The sequence below is a fragment of the Toxorhynchites rutilus genome, chromosome 3 (genome assembly GCF_029784135.1).
Source record: "Toxorhynchites rutilus septentrionalis strain SRP chromosome 3, ASM2978413v1, whole genome shotgun sequence".
Taxonomy (NCBI): domain Eukaryota; kingdom Metazoa; phylum Arthropoda; class Insecta; order Diptera; family Culicidae; genus Toxorhynchites; species Toxorhynchites rutilus.
In genome coordinates this window covers 272,974,365-272,999,131 of record NC_073746.1, presented here as the reverse complement: position 1 = coordinate 272,999,131, position 24,767 = coordinate 272,974,365, and the positions used below count along the sequence as shown (strand labels likewise).

Here is a 24,767-nt window from a genome sequence, read left to right as displayed (position 1 = left end):
CAATTTCACCCCAAGCATCGGCAGTGCGTAGAGTAGTTAAAGCGAATCGGACACCACACCACCACCACTCAACGCGTGGTGAGTTGGTATGTTGATATGGAAAAAATGCTTTCCTATCATAACAATGGGTGCTTCGTCTAAAATATTGGGCAAATAAAATAAACCTCTTTATCTGTTATGAACAAAATAAACGTCGATTGATATAAGAGTATTTCACAACTGAAATCATAATTTAGTGCACGCATCAATTTATATATTGAATTCATGTAACATTCGCTATTATTAGATATTTGAACAAGTACTAAAATTGAATAGAGCGTGGCGGAGATGTTTAGATACCCACAACAAATTTTGATTACAATATTTCTATAATTTTAATCGAATATAAAGTACCAGAATCATTCAGCAGTGACATGTTAGCCATGACGCTAACCACTCGACCACGGGAGCAACAATTTTGGCTGGATCTTTGAATTCAAATGGCCAATACTGCTTGTTCGCGACGAACGCGACCCGAACTATAAAACGAGCGAAAAAGAGGAGAAGAAAGGATGATGCAATCGCATGCACACATAGCATATGTAGTGCAGTGTAAGTGTGCTTTTAGTTTTTTCCAGTCTGTGATAACATCGAGAAATTAATGTTGTGTTTTAGCCGCTGAAATTTCTTTGCTGGTTCTGCTGTGTGCCGCCGAAGGTTGCATCTAAAACTAATTTTTGGGTATTTATTTATTTGGCCAGCATTTGTATGACGTCGCCCGCTGTGCAGTCGGTTCCCCAGACTTTAATTGCCAACATGCACGCAAAAAAATTCTCATAGAAAGCTTCTTTCTATTTAGAGAATGTTTTCTTTGCACGAAACCAAGGATTATTTAATCAGACTTGCAAAATGTGCATGAACTCATAGCCTCTTAGTTCGTGCAACTTTTGTAATGCGAACTAAATTTCAAGTTCGTTTCTGTGAAAAAGTATTCTACGAAGAAATGTTTTGGGATGAATAATTTCTTTCCGTGTATGAAAAGAAACGAAACGAAAGCAATGAATACTGCGACTTCGGGTGATATGTTTGTACATGATGTTCTTGAATTATAAACATCGTGTTTGTTTTCATATGTATATGTTTGTGTATCATTGTTCGTGTTTGGGATAGACATTCAACACTAGCGAAAATCATGTTCGAATTCAAACAAAAACATGGAACTTTCACATCGCGTGGACATGTGTAAGTGTTTTTCGGAAGACTGTTCGCGGATAATCGGAGTTCTACTGTACATACTTCCGCTCCAGCTAGCGAGCAGATAACAGTCTTTCCTAGTGCTAATATCACACGCAGCGACTTGTTCAATATAAAGCGTTGATTTTCATGCCGTCTGATGTAGGGTGCTTCTGCACCCTACATCAGTCGTGTATTCTAGCATCATAGGCACATATTGTTGTTATTTTTATGCGGGTGCAAAGGCAAATTCAAATGGGTAAGAATTGGCGAATAATGCTGCTGGTGGAGGAAATATATAATTGCATGTGGCCGAGTGTATGTCAACTGTCGAGGTTGCGTTAACAAAAATAAAATGAAACAATATCCATAACTTTTAGGATATTTTAGGTAGGATTAAGATATTGACATGTATTGCACTGCGAAATATTTGTCTTGATAAGCTCTAAAAGTCGTCCGAAGACACTTTTAATGAAGAATTTCAAAATGTAAAAGTTAGAGCGAAAAACCGTTTTTTCATGGACACCTTATTGAAACTTAGAAAAAAAGCGCTGAATCGGTCATATTGAATGAAAGAACAAAAATTGTTCTAATAGAACAATACAAAGTTGCTCAAAATAACTGGGACAAAATTGTCGATATATGTTTACCTCTGTCTATATACATAAGAAATTTTGATTTTTTATTTCGCTTATTATTTTGGTCACCCTATGTTGGTTGGCTAACACTGCATTCCCCACTTCGGTATGGTACTATTCGGCTACTCGTTTAGTCTGATCGGATGGTTTTCAAGTGTCAAGAACGTGTATTTTTAGTGAAATCGTATTACTCGAGCAACCGAAGCCTTAATGAAACTTTATCCTCTTATGGTATGAATTTCAACATTTCTCGTCGTCGATCACTTCCTCTGGGGGTACGTGAAGGACCGTTGCTATGTTAATAAGCCACAAAATTTGGAGGAACTTAAAGAAGAAATAACTCGGATTTTCAACAGCATCGAAGTCGTAATGTTAGAGTTGGGCAAGAAGAATTTTGTTCACCGTTTAAAACGCGTTACCGGAAAAAGGGATGGTCACATAGAAAATGTCCTAAAATATGCTTTGTTTTCGTTCTTTTTAAATAAAAATCGGTTTACTTTTGTAGAAGTTATCAAAATTTGTTGCGTGAGCGTTTAATCTGCAAGACACTGTAATACTCCCTACTAGAATATCAGTCAAGTTGGTTCACTTAACACAACTTATACAGTATCTTGAAAGTTTCAAACAAGAACTTGTGTTAATTAATAGGGGTCAATTTTTAGACCTTCCAACCCCCGAAAGTAGTTTTCAGTCAGTTCAAGTCGACCCATGAGAAATTAATATCGACCGCAAAGGGTCTGGGTCTGGTATGTATGAAGTAAATAAAGCGTTAAATAAAAAAAAAACGAATATTAAATTTTTCGTTCAGAATATTCTATTTAATAGTGTATCAAGTTTCTACAATGATTCTGGAACAGTTTTTTTTCCTGATAATGATTTTACATCTTAGTATTGAGATTTTTGTAAGTGTATTGAAATAATTCTAAGACTGGTCGAATAAGAGTAAGAATTACGTGTTTTAAGAACAGCAATTAATTATTTTTATTGAGATTAAAAAAAACCAGAACTGTCTGAAGTGCTGGTAATCTGAGCGGGGGTACAATGAGCCACTATCCGGTATCCGGACGGATAGAGAATATTGGCCGGATAGGCCGGATATCGGATATTCATTTCATCTCTACTCTCAACCATTCTAACGCCATCAAATGACATGTTATGTTTCCATTATTTTCGTGTGTGTTAGCTTTGAAACTCGGCCTGCAACACGTATGGTTTACGTGGAATGGTACACGTGAAAACAGCGATTCAACCTATCTGTAGATGGTCATTCCAGATAAACAAGGATTTTGTTTGCTTAACCCCAGCTCTCTCACATTATCTGTGTCCCCCGTATGTGACGAATGAAACTAGATGGGCAAAACAAGCATCATGGCTCCGGTAAGCCGCGCAACCATTTTGGAATTGAAAACTCATATCCAGGGAACATTGTGCGTTCCTGTTTCTATCAGGAACAAACAAAATCCTCTATCACTTGGGGATGGCCGCAGCAAAATGGCATTGCTGCATAGGCGAAATTCTATCAGTCTCACCCGTGTAGTTCTTGTTTGCTATTACATACAAACGGACACGCGAGCAGAGTTACAGGTACCACAGGTAGCGTGACACCGGCGGCAGATAGATGCTGGTCAACAACATAAACATGCTAGCGGCCTGGAAGCCATTGAAACTATTGCCCTGGATTTCAGTCGAGCTACGCTTACCATCTCGCAAGTCGGATGCAATTAAACCACAACATGTTATCGTATGAGGCAGCCCTTCTGGAGTCCTGGCGGTTTGGGGCGAACCTGATTTATCCGGTGTCTACGCAGACACGGGTGAAAATGGTAACGCTTATGCTACGGGACAACTTGCGAGCGACATGGACGCAAAATTTGTGGGATACAATTGTTGCATCGAAGCAAACAAAAGTACAAAATGTAGTGGCCGTGCATTTTACAGTTCGCAATGCAACGCAGTTGCCGTTCAGCGAAATGGTTACTATCTGTCCAAATAGCAAGTCCATTTCCTGTGGTAAACCTAATGCATCACACAGCCGCTAGATTGCTGTTTGATATAATTTGCAATAGGCTGCTCGCAAAGTTTGCACACGTGGCTCTGATGTATGGTTTTCAGCCACGCATGGGACTCCTGCGAAGCCAAATTCGAAAGCCCTACTGAATCACGCTAACTATATTAGATAAATACTTTGCAGTTGAATTTTTGACAGGCTTAAACCAGCGTTTTATTGATAATAATATAATGCTATTGAACAAATTACATGTATCTGTGTAGCCTTACAAAATACATTTTCGTCCAGTCTCGTGCACAAAACTACATCGACATTATCCGCGAACGTCGGCAACGTAAACCGTAAACCATAACATGCATCGCAACCACATCGATTTGTCTCGGTGGTTATTTGATGATGCTCCTCACTAATAAGAGCATCAATAATACGACCCTTCGCATCCCACGCTAGTGGTCGTTCGTCTGGACCGCATGAATTCCGCCAGATTATCGCAAATGTCATCGATCTTAAACGGAACGAGGTCAATCCCGGGCTTTGTGTGTGTTGTTTAATTCTGGCGGTTCGCAACAATTTTCCTAATGAGCTGTCTAACCCATCTCAAACAAGGGATATTTGTGGGGGGTTTACGGTTGATTTGGGGAACCGATCTAAACAGCATTTTACCTATATTAATCTGATTTGCATTTGCATTTTTAATGTGTGGCATGATATTATGTTCGGATTATGCCATTCTTCAACTGCTATACGGATGGTACGTTTATACCTGAAAACGCTTCTGATGATTAAAAGTAAACGAAAACTGACGGCAGATGACATAATCCAGTAGAGAGGATTAACACACGTTTAGAATCGTTATATTTCCAATCGAAATTGAACTGTTTCACATCACTATGTTCTGCGAGGTAGAGCACAAGATTTTTAGCTCATGTCGCTGGTTGAGCGGCCGGATTATGAAAAAAATAATGAAAAACGGTTACAGATTATTATATTTTCTATGTTTCTATGATCATGTTCTGAGCACAAACTCAGATCAAACAGCTGAACACAGATTTGACTCACATGGATCATTTTGACTCGGATCATACGGTGAATGTTGTAAATATGAAAATATGCAGGAAGTGGTATTCTAGGTTCCGAATAAATTGAAGTTACAGGGACTTGCTACGTTCACACCATCTGCATGTTATCGAAAAAATTAAACTCGCCCACTTGAAGGATATCGCGAGGATATCACTAAAACAAGCAGAATTGTCTAAAGTCATTCTAGAGTGAAGTGAGCGTGAAGAGTTGGTTTCTAGTTAATTGATTTCAACTTTGAAAAGTTTCGTTCATGAAATGCCACAAAAAACGCGAACGGTTAGTAACAGCTTCAAACTAACTTTATGATTTGGAAGCGTTTCTGGGTTTCAAGCTGTACCCTAACGGCTTTTCTCAAGACCAAAGTCCTTTGGCCGAAGGTTCCGTCGTTCTATCAATGGTCAGAGCCACTAAATAATCTTTCCGATTAGACGATTGTGAAAGGCGCTTCATTCAATCTCAACCGTTACTCTCCACTCGATGAAGGATCGTTACTCAAACTAGTTTTAGAATACCAAACCATGTTATATTAGTAAAACATATGAATTTCTGAACAATTAGAAGAACTAAATTTAAGAACATTTTTCGAACAATCCTACCTTACACTTTTTTACTGAATAATATCATGAATCACGGACGTTCATTGAAAAACTTGAAGGATTTTATTTCGAAAACCGTAGACAGATAAAATTTGATCAACGTGTACTGATCAAATATATTCGACACAAAACATGACAGGAAAATATTCAGTTATTGGATGCCTAAACTATTTTGACGTAGGACTACGTCTTTCATTTCTATACCGGGGTGTAAAATCAAAGTTTCGAAAACGAAAGCGTTACGCCGGAGACCGAGATTTTGAGCGTTAATAGCTCCTAAACAACTGAACGAAATGGTATGATAAACACTTCATTCGAAAGAAAAAATGTCTACGCGTTCTGTACTTGTTACTTTTTGATCCAAAAACTTGTTTCAATAGTCTTAAAATTGCTTTCAAAACAGGCTATTGAAATCACCAATCGGTATATAAGCGAGCGCCGCTCGGAAATCCACTCAGTCAGAGGCGAATGAACTGAAAGTTTAAAGCCTCTTAAAAACAAAGAAGAAGAAGAAGAAATCCACTCAGTTCTAATTGAACAGCGATTGGAGCATGTTGTCGCTGTTGTGGTGAAGCTCTTCGTTTATCATGAAAGCGCGGATGAACGGTGTCACCAAGAGCCTGTTTGTGCACCCTAGGCCAGAAGGGAATCCATCAGGAGGAGAGTGATGCCACAAACGGTTCCCCGGGAAGACATCGCTACACACACATACACGCGCGGAATTCTTTCGGTTTGGATGCCATTATGCATCGAGACAGTTCCGGAAAGATCTAATTATTTCTGGAAAATAATCTGACAGTTCCTCTGGAAATTTAAAAATGCATTCATGTGAAAGAGTTTATTTTAATGTTTTCTAACCATATAACACAGCGATCAAATACATTTGATTTTGTAGCTTTTCAACCAAGTGTAATTAGCAGGAAAGCTTCTGAAGATTATTCTTTCCCATCAGTAGGATATTTCCGTATCCAATATTGTATGCGCCCGCAATCGATTATTGCTCAGTCGCCGGAAGTTCCGAGCTCAGAGAGTTCATTCCCCTCTAGTTTGCCTTCCAAATTGCCATCGTAAACCACGCCTTCTCTCGATTCAATCACGCACAAAAAACATACTTAAGCGATATTCTGGTGGTGAGACGCGTTCATTTTTCGTGAGGACATCGACAAGACAACATCGTTGCTGAGGGTGCTGGACGGCGAAGGATCGAGATCTGCCCTGAAACGTAAGCAGTTTGTTTGAAACTGTGAGGGAGCACAGAGAAGCCGATCCTTCAGGAGAAGAGAAGGTGACCATCGAAGCAGCCGCTACACACACACATACACGCACGGAATTCATTCCGTTTGGATGCCATTCAGCATCGAGAAAGATCCGGAAAATAATTTGCCAGTTCCTCTGGGAATTTAAAAATACATTCATGTGAAAGGGTTTATTTGAATGTTTTCTATCCATGTAACACTGTGACCAAATATATTTCAATCAAGTGCTATTAACAGATGGTTATCGAGTTAGCATTAACCACTGGTGGGCTTCCAGTATCGAGGAAAATGTGGAAATATCTAATCGTTACTGAAAATAATCTGCCAGTTCCTCTGGGAATTTAAAAATACATTCATATGAAAGAGTTTATTTGAATGTTTTCTGTCCATGTAACACTGTGACCAAATATGTTTCAATCAAGTGCTATTAACAGATGGTTATCGAATTAGCATTAACCACTGGTGGGCTTCCAGTATCGAGGGAAATGTGGAAATATCTAATCGTTGCTGGAAAATAATCTGCCAGTTCCCCTTGGAATTGAAAATTACATTCAAGCGAAAGAGTTTATTTTAATGTTTTCTATTCATAAAATATCCATATAATAGATTTGGGTTTGTGATTTGTCAATCAAGTAAAGTTAGCAGGAAAGTTTCTGAAGATTATTCTTGAACAAGGTTTTTCGTATCCTATACTGGATGCATAAAACCTTGTGCCTCCAACGCAACGCTCTCGTTTTCGAAGTCCCCCAAATATTCATTTTTTCATTCATTCAGAATGGATTTAGATTCAACTTCAAACAAATGATCTCTAAATCAACGATAGTCCTACGTCACCCTTGCGGTTATACCATAGATATAACCCACTTCCTGTTTTTTCGATCTGTTCTTCGAACCTGTCATAGTTAGGTTATCCTCAATAATACAGTCAATTTTTCCCATGTAGATATTTGACATTGTTTGCCACTGTTGATAATTGGGGAGTGGCAAACAAAATAGTGTTTGTACAAATTTCAAACCAAACTTCATCTGTCAAAAAATGTCATATGTTTGACTTACAGCACGGCAGTGGAATTCCATACAAATCGCTCGTCGAAAAGTGTCTTCTTTTTCACCGCTTGTTTACATCAACGAATATATTTTTCCCACTATGTTTCGTAGAAGAGTGTATGCATACTGACAGATTTCTACTACGAGGTGTTTAATGAAGGTTGAAGGTGGGAATTTTTTTTTTAATCCCATTTATTTATTTAAGGCTCATTAGCATTTTAGATGTAACAGAGCCGAATTTTAATCGTGTACATGTCACATGGTTATCATATCTATAATTAGCACATAAAAAAATAGCTAAAATGCTAATGAGCCTAAAATAAACAAAAGGGATAAAAAAAAAGTTGTTTTGGAATGAAGGCTTAGTGTAATGATTTTATTTTGAGGTTTATATTCACAAACATACAAGTATGACTAATATAAATTGCATGTATATGATGCGCCTAGCCAGCCCGTACATGCAAACGTAAAGGCGATATACATACATCCCAGCAAAAATTAAATCGTTTAATTATCGTTTTATAACATCATATACCCCATATACATGTATATGGCCTCCAATTTCGTATGCATATGTCAGTTATACACATCATACAAGTAATGTGTCTTGGATGTATGTATATCGCCTCCAATTTTAGGTTTTTACGATTTAATGCTTGCTGGGCAGGCCCGAAGGCAGTTTTAAATTGTTAAAATATGAATGAAATTTTTTACTTAATGTTATTTGATTACTTGAAACATGTAGTACTGACATTCATTTAACCATCTATATAAATTTCGCGATATTTCCACTAAAACGATCGACAATCAGGAGTGACGTATCCGATTACAAATTTGTCCAATTACAGGTCACAATCACCTCTAATGCGACACTGAGTAGTGCCTCGGTATGTCGAATTAGAGCTAACTTACTGTATATGCTATTTGGGCGCATCATTTACCACCCAAAACATCGGATATTCGTTGCTCTATATACGATAGTTATACGATTTAATGTTTGCTGGATTGACATTGCTTGGTAGTTTGGTTTGTCAAGTTTTATAGTTTTGAGTTAAGTGCCACTGAATGACGAAGTTGAACTAATTTATTTTTGTCACTAAAGGGTGTGTCACATCAAATTGCATCACGGAAAAAACGCTGTAGAAATTTAATTTTTAGGAATTATATCTTCAGCTTTCGCTTATAATCAGATAAGAGTGTATAGATCACGTTGGCCATGCTTCACTGTCAATTTTTCGTAAATTTGGAAAAATGTCGTAGAACGAAAAAGAGCGTCGTGAATTAATCTTGCGCACTCATTTCGAGAATCCGGAGTTGTCACATCGGGACATCGGTAAGATGCTGGGAATCGTCCAATCCACGGTCAGCAGAGTACTAAACGATACTTCGAGAACCTAACCATCGACCCGAAGATGAAGAACGGCAAAAATGGATGCTCCGTCAGTGAAAAAGATCACAAGCGCGTAGTTAAGCAGTTTAGACGTGATCCGAGAAGTTCGGTCCAGGATGTCGCCAATAAGCTGAATTTGTTAAGTTCATTCGTCCAGCGGACCAAGCAGCGGGACGCCCTGCGTACATACAAGGTTCAGAAGGCTCCTAACCGCGACGAAAGGCAAAACATGGTGGGGAAGACGCGAGCCCGGAAGCTGTACACCGAAATGCTGACGAAGCCGCATTGCCTGGTAATGGATGACGAAACCTACGTCAAAGCGGACTTTCGTCAGCTGCCGGGCCTGTTGTTCTTCTCCGCAGAGGACAAATTCAGCGTCCCGGAGGAGATTCGCAAGCAGAAACTATCCAAGTTTGCCAAAAAGTACATGGTGTGGCAAGCGATCTGCTCTTGCGGAAAGCGGAGCGCCCCCTTCGTGATGACCGGCACGGTAAACGGGCAGGTTTACCTTAAGGAGTGCCTACAGAAGCGCTTACTACCACTATTGAAGCAGCACGAGGGCCCGACCATCTTCTGGCCGGATCTCGCTTCGTGCCACTATTCAAAGGACGTGTTGGAGTGGTACGAAGCCAACGGGGTCACCTTCGCAGGCCCTCCGGAAGAACCCAAAAGTTGTCAAATCGGAGGCGGACTTCAAGAGAAAATGGATTTCTGTTCAGAAAAAATAGAACCTGACGTTGTACAGAACCTTATGGACGGGGTAAAGAGGAAGGTGCGAGCATACGGGCTTGGGCTCGAAGTATGAATAAAAAGAAAATGCCAAAAGTTGTTTAATAGTTTTTATTTTACTGTATAAAATTTTCAAAAGGATCGGTCTACTGGGCGAATTTCTACAGCGTTTTTCCGTGATGCAATTTGATGTGACACACCCTTTATGTATATCTGCAAAAAACCGGCAAACAGATAATCTTTCGTTCTTAAAAGTTAAAAATGAAAAAAAAACCTTAACTTTAACTTTTCTTGAAACCGGAAATATTCGTACTTAAAAATAATGTTTAACGTAATATTCCAAACATACATGTATTTATAATATACTAATATATATATAATAATTATTATAATTATCAGTAACATTTTTCGCCATTCGTTTTGTTTGGTTGTCTGTAGTAAATCGTATATACGCATGACAATAGTCGTACTAGATGCATGTATAAGTCGTATATTCATCCAAACCAATTCGCAAGCAGATGTGTGTATTTCACCTCCACTTTTGCATGTATATGTCAGTTAGGTGCACCATATGTCACCCAAATATGGGATATATAATGCTGTATATACGCAGGTTAAACGATTTAACGATTTGCTGGGCAGTGATGTCGTGAATACTGTTGCAAGCGGAAAATGTGTGTTTGTTGCTTATGATGCGAACATAAATAACAAAACAATAAAGTAATTTACATTTAATACGACATGCCGAGGCACCACTCAGTGTCGCATTTGAGGCGATTTTGGCCTGTGAGAAAAAAAATGAGAAAAACTTCTTAGTCATGATTCAAGCGTCTTGTCCAGTTGCTATCTCTTATTTCAATAATTCATTCTTAGCATTACAGCAAACCATTGAAAGAAAAATGGTAGTGGGTTATGTCTAGGAAACGACCGCATTTCCGACGTAGGGCTACAAAACTATATTATTCTATCTGCTGGTTTATCACTTCGGATAATCTTTTAGAATGCATTGAAATTTTTGAAACAACTCTGCATCATTAGCCAACCACACATACATAAAAGCGGTGGTCTAGCTGCGAGGAGCATTCAGTATATTCGGTACGGTAAAGCAGTTTACGCCGCCAAACGAAAGAACCCCAACAAAATTATAGGAGGTTGTGTTCAAGACACGACCGCATTGTTGACGTAGAACTACGCTGTAGTTTAATTCTAGTCGCTTGTTTATAACTGCGGATATTATTTTATAATGCTACGAAAATTTTGAAATAACCATTCTACCAGTTTGGTCGCCCTGAAATGTTTTTTTTTATTGTAGAATCATTTGACGATAATTGTTTGATGATGCATTCTTGTGCTCGCAGAACAATACATGCTCGAGATAAGCGCAGCTGTTATCCTTAGTGGAGAAAGTTTTGCTACCGGCAAGCGAAACCAAATCACATACAAAATTCATGAACGACATTTACTTTCTTGGTGACTAAATAAGCGAAATAAACTCTATCTGCACGCGAACCCAAATAGATTAATGACTTATTATAGCTTATTGAATAACTTGGTATTCCTCGAACAATTTTTTGGTGTTCAACCTTAACACCTGCTTCACCTGCAATATCAAAGGCACCAACGAAGCCTTTATGATGACAGAAAACAAACAATGTTAGTCCGCGGGCCGCATGCGACCCTCTGACGTTGTTTATGCGGCCCGCGGCCTGATTTGAAAGAAAAATCATTTGATCGAAATTATGAATATAGTTGAAAATTCTTCCATAGAATTGATTAGAAAGAACTTTGCGAGCAATTATTGTTAATCGTGGGTATCCAAACTAATCTTTTTCTGTTTTCTTTTACGATTTTTTTCGTGCTAATTTAATCTTCTGACAATCGTTCTCGTCAGTACTCAAAAGACTTTTTCATGTTTTTGGTTCTTATCTGCTCACATCCACATAAATTTGTGCCAGTAACGGCAGTAAAACCGGGTTTATACGTTGTCAGTTACTCGCTGGCGAGTAAACGTCAATGATCCGAACAATTACGAATGTACCCATACCATGAAATTTGACATTTGATTTGTGTAAGTCCAGTCGATTAATTTTTTTCGTAGATATTGGTGATTCAAAGCCCCTGAAATAATTCTCCAATTTTCTCTAACCCATTCAGTTTCGATGCAGAAAACATGCAGATGGATCTCATTGAAACGCAGTGTGATTTAGAGTTGCGTGCCAAAGTTCAAAACCATGATGTCTTGGATTCCTACTCCAGATATGTTCCAGAAGCGCGATTTCCAGAACTAATAAAACATGCTCATTTTATTACTTCTTTGTTTGAATCCGCAAATATTTGTGAACAATTATTTTAGTTATGAAAGAATTAAAATCAAAGTCAAGGAACAAAATCACTGAAAGTCGTTTGGAAGACACGTTTCACATCGCTATAGGTGGGACCAGAACGCCGCGCCATGCATCTTGAAACACGTGTTTCTGACTTTCATTTAACCAGTGTTGTAAACGGTCGACATTTCTCTCAACCATCACATACCGCCCTTGCTCAAGAGTTACGGCTCAATATGTATTGCGAATGTAACCAAGAATGCATTGCTCGGTTCTAACAGTCACATCAGAAATAAACACACAGCCGCAAACACGACTTAACGACTTTGAACGTTTATATGTTTTCTCTTTCTGTCGACCGTACTCAGAAGAGCGATGAAAATATCCTATTTCCCAGCCGTATGGCACCCGCCATGTTTTTGGTGCCAACATCTCACACGTCAGAAGTATTTGTTTTCTTCAAAACAGCGATCCGTGAGCTTCGTTCGCAGTGAGCTTCGTTTACTAGTTTAGGGGAGCGTCAAAGAACAGCTGATTTTCAGTTGGAGTGAACGTTTTCAAAATTTAAAATATGAATGAAAATTAGCTTTTCCATATCAAATTAATATTCTGTTTAAATAAAAACATTTTTGTTTGCAGGTGGGGAAAAAGTCTCATACGAAAATTGTTTATGAAGACAACTTTATATTATAGAGAAAAAAATCAGCAACAATGTTAGAATTGTATGACTATATGGATGAATGAAAGTCAGAAATACGTGTTTCTAATAATTAAACAACATAATGTGAAAATTTTCATTCAAATTTTAAAATTTGAAAACCGGCTCCGTGTCTTCTAATCTGGTAGAGATTACACTAACGATTTTGGGACCCAAATTATGGCTCTAACTTGAAGTCGCCACCAGACGTCGACTTCATCGCGAATTACCAATTTACCACCATCTGACATATCGTTATATCGATGATGAACTTTTACAGCAGGGGGATAGTGAGATAGGCGGTGACGGTAGGTAGAGTGAGATAGCGATAATCGTGTCATACACCTGCTATTTCCATTCTACCATTCGTGCTCATAACCATCCCTCAATTCCGGCTAATATGACTATAGTTTTAATGTCATTTGACATTAAAACTGCAGTGGTGTGCATTTTATTTCTTCCTTTATTCTGCATTCAAGCGTAGCTGCACATATACATCCACCTGCTCACTCACGCATCCATACACGATGGATGGTATTCAGACGGATTGCTATATCAAAGCAGCCGTCGAACTCTCCCCTATCAAGTGCGAATGTGTTGAATGAACGTTTTCAGCGGTGAGCGTTCCCCGTGAACACTGTTGTTTAATTACTGGGCGATGGATATCTAATGTATAGGACGAAAAAAAGCCGAAATGTCATATGACAGTTTTAGTTCGACGGTTGTTTGACTGTTCATTTTATGATGTTCATTAATGATACAGCACATACGTCTCCATGAACAGTCATACGATGGTGACCATTAGCAACACTGCATTTAACCATATGGCTAAACAATTCCAACATTGTTGCTGATTTTTTTCATCATAATATAGAGTTGTCTTCATAAATAATTGAAAATTATTGAGATTGAGATTTATGAGACTTTTTCACCACCTGCAAACAAAAATGTTTTTCATTTAAATAGAATACTTGTTTGATATAGAAAAGCTAATTTTCATTCATAACTTTAATTTTGAAAACGTGTTCATTCCGACTGAAAATCAGCTATTTTTCCACTCTCCCCTAAACTAGTAAACTAAGCTCAATGCCGCCAGCGCGGATATGTCAATGTGTTGTTTTTAAAAACATTCAACTGATTCTTGTACACAACAAAAATAAGATTTGCATACGAACTTTAGTTTGTTTTTGTTTACATGGAAAGTGGTGACGCGAATGCTAGATTGTGACAGGCAAATCAACAGACTGCGTCGGGCGAATGTTTTAGTACAAAACGCAATCAATGACTGCTGATGAGAAGCAACGCACAACGCGGCATTCTGTTTCCACCTTATCTCTCACATTCAAGCTGATTTAGATAAAATGACTCAAGAAAAGTAGTTCGAATGAAATCGAAACAGTGTTGAACTTCTCTCTCACCAAGTTTCATGGTCCCATCGATACTTGTTCTGTTTCCTAGCAACGATAAAGTTCGGTCTGTACGTGAAGCATGTGGCAACTGTCACGTGATTTCAATGTGGGAAACCGGCAAAACAGATCTACGAGCTGCTCAAACCGTTTCCTATCGATGAACGATTCGTGTTCCGTACATTACAACAGTACAAAGAAACGGCTCTTGTGGGCGATAGGGCCATAAAGGGAAGTCCGATGTCGGTAGGCTGTACAATGTTATCTACGTTTTCATGAACGCGTTCAACGCAATCCTCTTCGGAAACAAAAGTGTCTATCAGTCTAAATTAATTGGTGCGTACATCGATGTGTGAGTCATTTATTGACGGCCAGATTGAAGCGAATATGTTTGGAACGATGCAAAAAATTCCTGGAATGGCTAAAAAACGAGACTGACAACAAACCTGCCAGACTTCATCTCCCCAAATTACGTGCCTGTGGATGTTCTCATTGGAATTACCAATAGTTAAAGAATTCTATCGAGAAGCTGCAGCGATTGACGATTGGCCTTAGTGTTTTCGACTCTGCGTGAAGAAGCGAATAAATTTGCCAAAAATGTTAATTCTGGATATTTTTATACCTTCAATAAATGTTTTGGGTTTTTATCTTATTTTGTTTTCGAGTTATGAGTTTCACAGGTATAGAATTGAATTCTTTCTAATTTAAAATAAAAAGTAAGTCAAAAAGTACCAGTTATATACGTATATTTCACATTTCATTATGAAAAGTAGTAAGAAAAAAAATCATTGCGGCCCGCGGCTATAACAAAAACTCTAATGCGGCCCGCGCCGTGTCTATACCTGACCACTACTGATTTATGATGCAGTCTTAGGTTGAGTTAAGTAAGTAACGAAGTAACGAAGTAACGAAGTAACGAAGTTAAGTAGCGAATGGTTCAGTTTCCGATCTAGAAATCTCAGCCAGCACTTATGTTTTTCGTATTGAAAGGATGTTTCACTTTGCTTTTTCTGCAAAAGCCAGACGGTTCTCAAGATCAAGAAAGTGGTGGATAAATTCCCACTCCTGATCCGGAGTACACACGAGAGTTTTTATCCCAGCTTAGGTGAGCATCCTCGTGAGATGCGCCAATGGGCGTCGAACGAAGGGATACCATGAGCTCTACCAGACTTTATTTTTGTTGACATGCCCGATGTTGAGTTTGGCTGTTTTATCAGTCCAGCTCTGCCGGTTTGTCTTCCAAATATAAACACGAAGCATCCACAAAAAGTAAGAACGCATTTTTCCTGTCAGTGAAACAAAACCAGGTGTCGGTTTCACCCTGACTGAAGGTGTCGATGTTACCCAGAATGGACTCGGAATTTCAAAATAATGTTTTCGAGCATCGATAAGCAATAAAACCACCTACCGTCTCATAAAATACACTGAACAGAGATCTAAGATGAATAAGGCTCACAAAAGAATCGAATTTTCCAAAATTTTCCGACTAAAATACTTAACTTCCACTAGCGAAATTAACACGGACTAACTCTCATTTGCTGACCGGCACAGTTTTGACAACAAAGCGACTTCCGCAGTTGTGGGATGACTCGAAACGAAAGAAATGACAAGTGTGTACAATGGGCATCGGAAAATTTTCAAAATATTGCTTGTAACTGATAAAATCAGGGGGTGTCGGTTTTTCCCAGATTTCCCCTAAGTACGAGCGAAATTTTGCTTTTATTATATCGCTCTCAAACGGGTAGAATGGAACACAATATTGTTGAAGAAAAGATATTGCGAGAAATATTGCTTTTAAATATGGAAAAATACTGACGTAAATAATTTGATGGTATTGTTGTCATGAATCCCTCTCGTGAAAACAAAAAACCCTCTCAAAAAATTTAGCGTCGCTATTCTTACGCTTGTTTTACCATAATCGACTGTTGTGATACTACTTCACTTAGAACATTGCATTGTGAATCAAGCTGAGAGAACACGAATGTTTTTGAACTGAACGTTGGCCGGTATTTCTCACTTAAACCGCCCCCTACCCTACAGCTCCCGTCTCCAGTGGGGGATATTATGGGAGTTGATGCTTTGTTTCGATAGAAACACGGAGAATGAATCACAGATAAATGTAAACATCGAACTGTATCTCAGGCGCCGCATCGAATCGCAAGGCACCGTTGTGCTTGAATCGATTGTGAACTTCGACACGAGATTTAGCTCTAAGCATGGCACATGGCGTGTAGAGCATGATGCTGGAAAGGGTGAGAAAATTCTTACACAATATTCCACAACCCCTTCCATCTCCTGGCGCCTCGTTCACCGTAATGCAGAGACGATTCTGAATGGAGCTTTGTGCGGTCATTCACAAACCTCCTCCCGCTAATCCGTATAGTAGATATAAGCCAGTGTTTCTAATGAAAATCAGTTTATTCTTACGCTAAATCCACGTCTACTCACGACGCGCATCACCAGACGCAATTTTTGTGCTTCCGCCTCGATAAAGCACCAAAGGGCAGAGTTTGTGCAGAGTCGATTTTTCCTGTGAAAAATTTCCCGAATTAAGTGCAGCAGCTAGTCTAGTAACAGTCCTTCCACAATGAATGTGCTGGTGAGTGAAATTAGTTCCGTTTCGTTGGCCTGGCAATGTTAGATTCTTAATGTATAGCCTTGGACAGCGCTGCTTGGCCGTCAGATGGCGTAAGAGCAGCCTCGAATTAAGTGAAACATTCAACTTTGCCAATGCCACTGAAGTGGGAAGCGTGTCCGTAAGGGAAAAAAACTTTTTTCGCTATATACTAGGTGAAAAAAAATGACTGGAGTAGTACGAATAGTGAAACTTGAGTATGAATCCAAATGGGAACAAAGTTGTGCTATCGTTTAGGCGTTGTTTGGCTTTTTATATTATGCTCCGAAAACTTCGCGAGACAGAGTTCAGCTTTTTTCTTTTATGTTTGGTGAAAAAATATCATTGATTGTGTGGTGTCAACGAATGGGTTGGAAAATGAGTGTGGGAAGCGGAATAGCTTTCAGTGGAAAAAGATTGACACTAAGGATGAATACTGTTGTTGCTTCTGTCCAAACTTGGGCTACAAGCATGAGCAAAGTTGACATGAATTAGCAACAAATTTCGAATCTCAGTTTTGAAGTTGGAACAACATGTGCTTTTGTGAACAATTGGTTAACGGCATTAGTGTTATCGCTTAAGTGACCTTCAGCTTCAATTTCCGTATCGACGGGAAGTTTTTCCCAATGAGTAATTAATATTACTAAGCATTGAGAGGTGACGATATCGTAACCAATATGTTTATCGCTATTCTATCAATGAAGATCTCATGTCAAACGGGCCAAAATATTGCAGTTTAGTCTTTCTAGATAATTTTCGGAAGATCCATTAACATGAGGTGTTATCATGCTGTAAAATTATCTTGTAGTGTCTTTTCTCCCATCCCCATCATTTTTCCATAAGCGCTCTATTCAAACGTATTAACTGTAGTCGGTGTTGTTCACCAGTGATAGTTCAAGAACGTAGTTGCTTCCAATTGTGCAAATTCCAATGTTTTTAATCATCTAAATCAAAATCATTGCTTCGAAGCCACTTTTCATCGATGGAACATATACTTTGTAACCATCTAAAAGCAAACGATGACTATGCTGCACTTGTCTTTAGGAAAAACGGTAAAACGGTAAAACAAATTTATCTTACTTTGGCGAAATTATGTGACTGTTATATTTATTTTTCATGTCATTAGGGTTAGGATTTTTTGTTGCAGAACAAGCTGCTTCAATAATTCAGGTTATTCAATAGCGCGAGATCGACAGTGTGTACTTCAGCTCATTCTATAACATTATTGATTGATTTATTTCTTTTGTGAGAAATTTGAGAATCGTCATTATTATCATCGTCAATCGCCATGAAAAAAATATAATCTGTTGCATTAGATTAGATTCCATGTCAGCCTTTGCTTCTGCATCGCTTTCGTCTCCGTTTCCATCACGATCGTCATTGTTATCTACGTCATTCGCTGACACCATCCTGACAATTTATTGATCAGATCTCTTCTTCATTCACGAAATGATCGTCATCGATCATTCCAATTGCTTTTCAGGATCGTTTTATACAATTTTTACCAACTGCCTGCCAGGATTCATATAAACAAAAGACGACATCCAGCAGATTAACTTTCCTTAGAACAGCGCTAATGTTCGATCCTACATAACAAGAAAAAATCTTATAGAACTAGCTAACTCGGCGAACTTCGTCTCGCCCAAAATTGATTTTTTGATATGAATTTTTTCGAACATTAATAATTATAAATAATAATTACTATACAAATATGATACACTAATACTTTTTCATACTAATACTGCAATTCCTGCGACGCAATCAACAGAAGCGGTGTATTCTTCCTCGTTCACATTCACTTGCGAGACGCTATCATGAGCAACGCTGACACAGCTTTTGCTATTGATAGACCAACACGCAATGAATTGTCATGACATTACAGTAGGTGTTTTCAAACAAAAAAAAGAAATCTTCAATGAGCTTCATTACACGTATTCGGTCCTACACATTACTGGATATTTTCGGTTGAATCATCTCATACACACATTTTTTGATTGGTTCATCAACTACTCTCCTGTATTTTGGAATCCGATCGAATCAGTGGCAACCTTGCTACGCAATTCGGCATAGACGACAATGAGCAACATTGAGATCTAATGAAGTTGTCTGGTGTATCTTTGGTTTCCCAATTCATGAACGGAATCCAGCAATCATAAATTAACCGTTCATCTAGAAAACGACGATATAATTCTAATTTTGTTTAATTTTTCTACTTTACGACAAAAATATATTACTTTTTTTTTCATTTTACATTTACGTTTATGAAATACATTGATTCGAGAGAAGAAATAGTTTTTTTTTATTTTGTTAGCGGACATCGTCTTGGCGCCCCATCACACGGTATGTCAAACACAAATATGAACGCAAGATTCACAAACGTTTCACGTTTGTTTATCGAATGACAATGCGCACCGTCATTTCCAGCAGCATAAACTTCAAACACACTTTCATAAACATAAACTTCAAACACAAATCGTTTCGTCGTTCTATTTATCGTTATTCTATCGTATTAAAAAAAAAGAAATTTAGTTATTCTTTATAACAGATATATCTCAATATCAATCAGTCTCAATCATTTTCCATAACATGTTATTAATAACAGATAATGGTAACGGATAAATTAAGCGTGAAATAAATTTGCTTCGTGCAGCCAATCTTTTTTGAATCCCAGAAAATTGAACAAAGCGTGCGGAATGAACCTACGTTTTCCTCCGAAATCAAACTTTATTTGTCAAAAAATCATCACGTAGAAGTTATTAATAATGTGTACATGAGCCATTCTCAGGGATGACTTAAATTAGACGCGATTCCCTGAACATGACCAATGTTTCAAGGGTTTTCTGTGAGATCTTGTCCCTGCACCCACGAATTCGAAGAATATAGAAAAATATAGACCAAAGGCTCTCAATTGGATTCCGATCCGGAGAACAGGCTGGTCAAACGAGAACTTCTATATTTTTATCAGTTTTGTCAGTTTTGAGTTTTGGATTGCAACATTATTTTGTTGAAAAACAATCAACCCATCGATGAATAAAACTTATCACCAGCATTTCTACGTAGATCTCCAATTTCATTTTGGTTGTAAACCATGCCAACAGAATCTTTCCTCGGAAGGAAAAGCCACCCTATCACATCAATGTACCACCACCAATGTTCCTGCTCATCGCAACTTACGAATCATTGCGCAGATTAGGGTTGCCAACTGTAACTTCACAAAATCAGGATGAATGAAAATAAAAATCATGAAGAAATCAGAATGGCTCGGAGCCATAATGGCTTTTTCTCTTTGAAGAAACTCTGTAGATCTGATTCACGAAGTCGGTTGCTCACAGTTCAATTAGTTATGTTGAGGCCCAACTCATCCTGGATCACCCGACAAGATTTATCGTGATCCGATCGAACCAAGCGACGAATAAAGCGATCTGTGTGAACTGAGGTTCTACGAGTCCTTTTACTTTTGGATTCCTATCGCGTGAATATGCGTGAATAAGCAGTGTAGTTGCATTTGTTGCATCAAGGAATTTTGACTGGTTGTGTCCCATTCCCCCGAATGTAACAAATACCCGAATGCAACAGATACCCGAATAGACATTTCCCCGAATGCAACGTTTTGCCCGAATGTAATAAATACCCGAATGCAACATTTACCCGAATTGAATGTTTACCCGTATGGAATGTTTACTCGAATGGAGATGGGAAAATTCCGACAGATCAGATTATGAGTTTTGTCGAATCTCCTGTTAAGAAGTTACCATGTAAAATGAGGATTTGCAATGAGGAAATTCGAAAAAGACGTTGAAGACTTCGCTGTGTCATTTTTAAAAATTAGTGTAGACACAATTGACATGCCGTCTTCTTTCCTTTCCGTATTGCTCTTTCAGGCCAAGGAATGATTAAGAAATGAGCGTGGGTTATGAAATATTCCGAAAACACAAATTGAAATGAAAAGATTAACATAACATAACAGAATAATGAAAATGTGAAAAGAATAGTTAAAAAAATAGTACTTACGTACTTACCACCGCAGCGCAGCTTTTATAATGATTTTATTATTTCGTGATGAAATTTATTCTGAGATCAATGTAATGGGGGCGCCCCATTACATTGACAAGGAATGGGGGCGCCCCATTTAACGAAGACAAGGAACCAAGACGGCTTGACACTGATCAGAAATAAATATACATGTACTTTCTAATAATAAAATTTGTGTATTATTCGAATATATCCTTCTTTCGGATAAGTGTTGCATTTGGGTAAATGTTACATTCGGGTAATGTTTGCGTTCGGGTAAATGTTGCATTTGGGTAAGTGTCTGTTCGGGTATTTGTTACATTCGGGTGAGTGGAATTCGGGTGAATGTCTTTCCGGTAACTGTCTTTCGGGTGAGTGGGTTATGTAGGGATGATCAAATTACCTACTTTATTGTTAATATTCGATCAATCGTTACTAGTAGCAAAAGGCACCAGTTGTTTTTTGTTTTTTTATTTCCAATACTGTTCATATGCCGTAGAGCTATTAAGACAGTCCTCATTTCCAACTACAGTCAAAGCTCTCGACAATTTTCATAGCGATAAATCTCTCTATAACGACATGTTTAAAGGTCCCTTCAAAACCGCATAGAAATTCTTTTCTTTATTACGACATTTCTCTATAACGACCTTCCCTATAACGACAAATTATCGCTTCTATTTACTAAAACATAACATCCTCTTTTGCGACAATTTTCAATTTCAATCCATTTATAGTGTGCGTGTCAATGTTAGTGCCTGCGAACGTAAATAGTCTATGTTGTGTATTATAAAGTTCAATCAACTGAACTTGAATGAACTGAATTAATGAACAATTGTTCACGCCCAACTGATTTAAATTTTTTGATACTTACCAAAGCTGAAATTCATGCCATAAAAGATAGGGAAAGCTTATTGAAACGAATCAATCGAAGCATTGTTGTACAATAATCCTTTCCTAGAGCAAAAGAATAAATAGTATTTTCAATACATTTTAAAATGAATGTATTGTTTACGCAATTGTTTTATGGATAAAGCTTTTAATATCGAAATCGTTTGTTTCACTTCGGAAACATTCACTGCCCAAAATGAGTTGAAATACACGAAAATCTTTATCGCTAAAAATAAAGTGGATATAATTCAATGGTTCGAAAAGGGTACTAAAAAGTCACAGGAGGATTGTGTCCGAGAAACGACCGCATAGTTGACGTAGGATTCCGTTAGGCTATCTGTTGATTTTGGATATGTTTGAAGAATTACATTGTTATACTCTTTGATAATGATTTGGTGGCCCTGAAAAGGGCCTTTTTGTTTGGTTATTGGGTATTGTTTGTTCACTCCATCAGTGTTTACCGAGTGACAATGACAGAAGGATGGTAAACAGTCGTTGGATGGTGCGTATTAGTTAAAAGATACCGAAGTGGAACGAGATATGATGAAAACCGCCCTCTGTGATTCTAGACGAGATGCCTCCTGTGTTATGTATGGAAGAAATAAAAATGGGTGGGTTATATCTATGATATAACCGCAAGGTTGACGTGGGACTGCCTTAGCGTAGCAATCATTCGTTTGTATTGATTAAATTTTTGATAGAATGAAACAATTCAATAATTCCATATAAGGTCAATTCATGCATTGTGATAGATTATGTTCTTCGTTACAAGTAAATTTAATGACAGTCCTTTTACGTTTCTTATGATGCCTAGGACAAAATATGTGAACGGAATAATTATCAAACGATTATTTTATTTTACGTTTCCTTCTGAAGTTTGCATCTCTCAAGTGTACGTTTTTCTCGAACCGCGAATTTGCTTGATTTGATGAACTTCAGGCACTTGCACAAAGACAAGCGAGTACAAAAGTACTCGCAGTTTGCATTTATTTGCTGAGTCGATTTCTCCAGACATCTTGGTTTTGAAGTCTGTGTTAGAGGCAAACACATTTCAGTCGGAACAAAAATGCCCCCGACTTACACGAATTTGCAATGCCAATTTCCTCAGACACCTTGGTTCAAAAGTCTGTGTTGGGAAACACATTTCAGTCGGAACAAAAATACCCCCGATTTTCATGTATTTGCAATGCAGATTTCCCCACGCTCCATGGATTAGAAGTCTGTGTTAGGGAAACACATTTCAGTCGAAACAGAAATACCCCCGACTTTCATGTATTACAATGCCGATTCCCCCAAGGCTGCTTGGTTTTGATGGCTGTGTTAGGGAAACCGTAGATCGGGCCAATCAAAATGAGGCAGTTAGGGCGTTTAGATATCGTTTAATATTATACAGTTGTTCAATTGTTTATCTAATGAAAAATAACATTTTTTTAATTGCAACAGAAGCGTAGAAATATTCCCTATCAATTGATGCAATCATCTTTCCGATCCAGTAAGAAATGTTCGAGTTATAAGCATTCGGAATCTTTCATTTTTTTCTGCATGTTCTGTGTTTAGGTTTCCATTTTACCCCCCATATACTCCGGTTAGACGTAGTCCCACGTCAAAAAAAAAAAACTCATCAAAGTAATGTAAGATAATTACCAATACCGAACACAACACTTTAACTTACACTTGTGCTAAATTTTTCACTATACACGATCGGTCATGAATATGAAATTTCACGAAGCAACCAACATTAATGTTCCAAATTTAAATTTTATTTGCTAGAATTAATCGTATCACTCACCTTACTTGCAATATAAAAATGCCCCCGACTTGCATATATTGTAATGCAGATTTCCCCCGGGCACCTTAGTTTTGATGTCTCTGTTAGGGAACACAAACAAAACAGGAACAAAAGCTCCCCCTTCTTTTATGTATTTGCAATGCCGAATTCCCCCAGGCAGCTTGGTTTTGATGTCTCTGCTAGGGACCCGCCGCATGTGTCGTTAATTTCGATCAATCAGAAGTGGGTATTTCCGTTAGGATAGGAGTTGACATTTTTCAATTGTTCGATAGTTAGTTTCATGACATTTATTATTTTCTTCAATATAAAAAATTGTTATGGAGTGCTGAAATCGATTGACGTCAAAAGATAACATTGTCTAATGAATTCAATGTGACACACAATGCGAGTTCATTCATCATAAAAAATATGGACTAGAGTCGTGAAAAGGGTAAGAATGATGGCTTCAATGGTGTTCAATTCGTATATTTTGTCTGGCGATGAGATAAAAAAATCAATCATTTATTAAATCAGGGAATGATGGAGCATTCAACAATGATACTATGAGCCCGCCCTCTCAAAACTAGCAAGCAGGTGCTTTCCAGATTATCTATGCTGGTTTATTAACCGAAAAAAAAATAACAAATTACATTTGAGCTCTCTATAACGACAATCTGTTATAGCGACAATTCTCTATAACGACGGTCCCTTGCGATGTCGCTATAGAGAGCTTTCACTGTAGGAAAACTTTGACAGGGAACCCAGTTTATTTATCACGAATAATTTTCATTGTGATAAAGTAAAAAGTATAAAAATCAGGAAAAATCTGGACCATTTCTGAAAAATCTGGCAAAATTGAGTGTTTGTCAGGATATCAGGGAACGTGCCCAAAAGTCTGGGAAATTCTGAAAAATCAGAAAGGTTGGCGCAAATCGCGCCAATAGCATTGCCAGCCGTCTGGTTCATCAAGGTGGAACTTTTTTATCATCCGAAAAAATGACATTTTTCTATTCATCGGTCCAGGAAATGTACTTCTTTGCGAATTCGAAGTGATCCTGCTTTTGCCGTTCCGTCACCGTGGAGAATTTGTTGTACGCGACGTG

At 38.1% G+C, this 24,767-nt stretch overlaps 1 protein-coding gene across 2 annotated transcripts in view; it reads left to right on the top strand.

Annotated features, from left to right (window-relative positions):
- LOC129777530 (prisilkin-39-like) overlaps positions 1 to 24,767 on the top strand; it is a 43,251-nt gene that overhangs the window by 3,668 nt on the left and 14,816 nt on the right. The window contains exon 1 of one of the 2 annotated variants that reach the window (XM_055783844.1): positions 16,817 to 16,982. The exons of the other annotated variant lie outside the window; for it this stretch is intronic. Within the exon in view, the coding sequence (XP_055639819.1) occupies positions 16,971 to 16,982 (12 nt within the window). The 5' untranslated portion in view covers positions 16,817 to 16,970. Of the gene's footprint in view, positions 1 to 16,816; positions 16,983 to 24,767 lie in introns of those variants that run through there. 2 annotated transcript variants of the gene reach the window in all.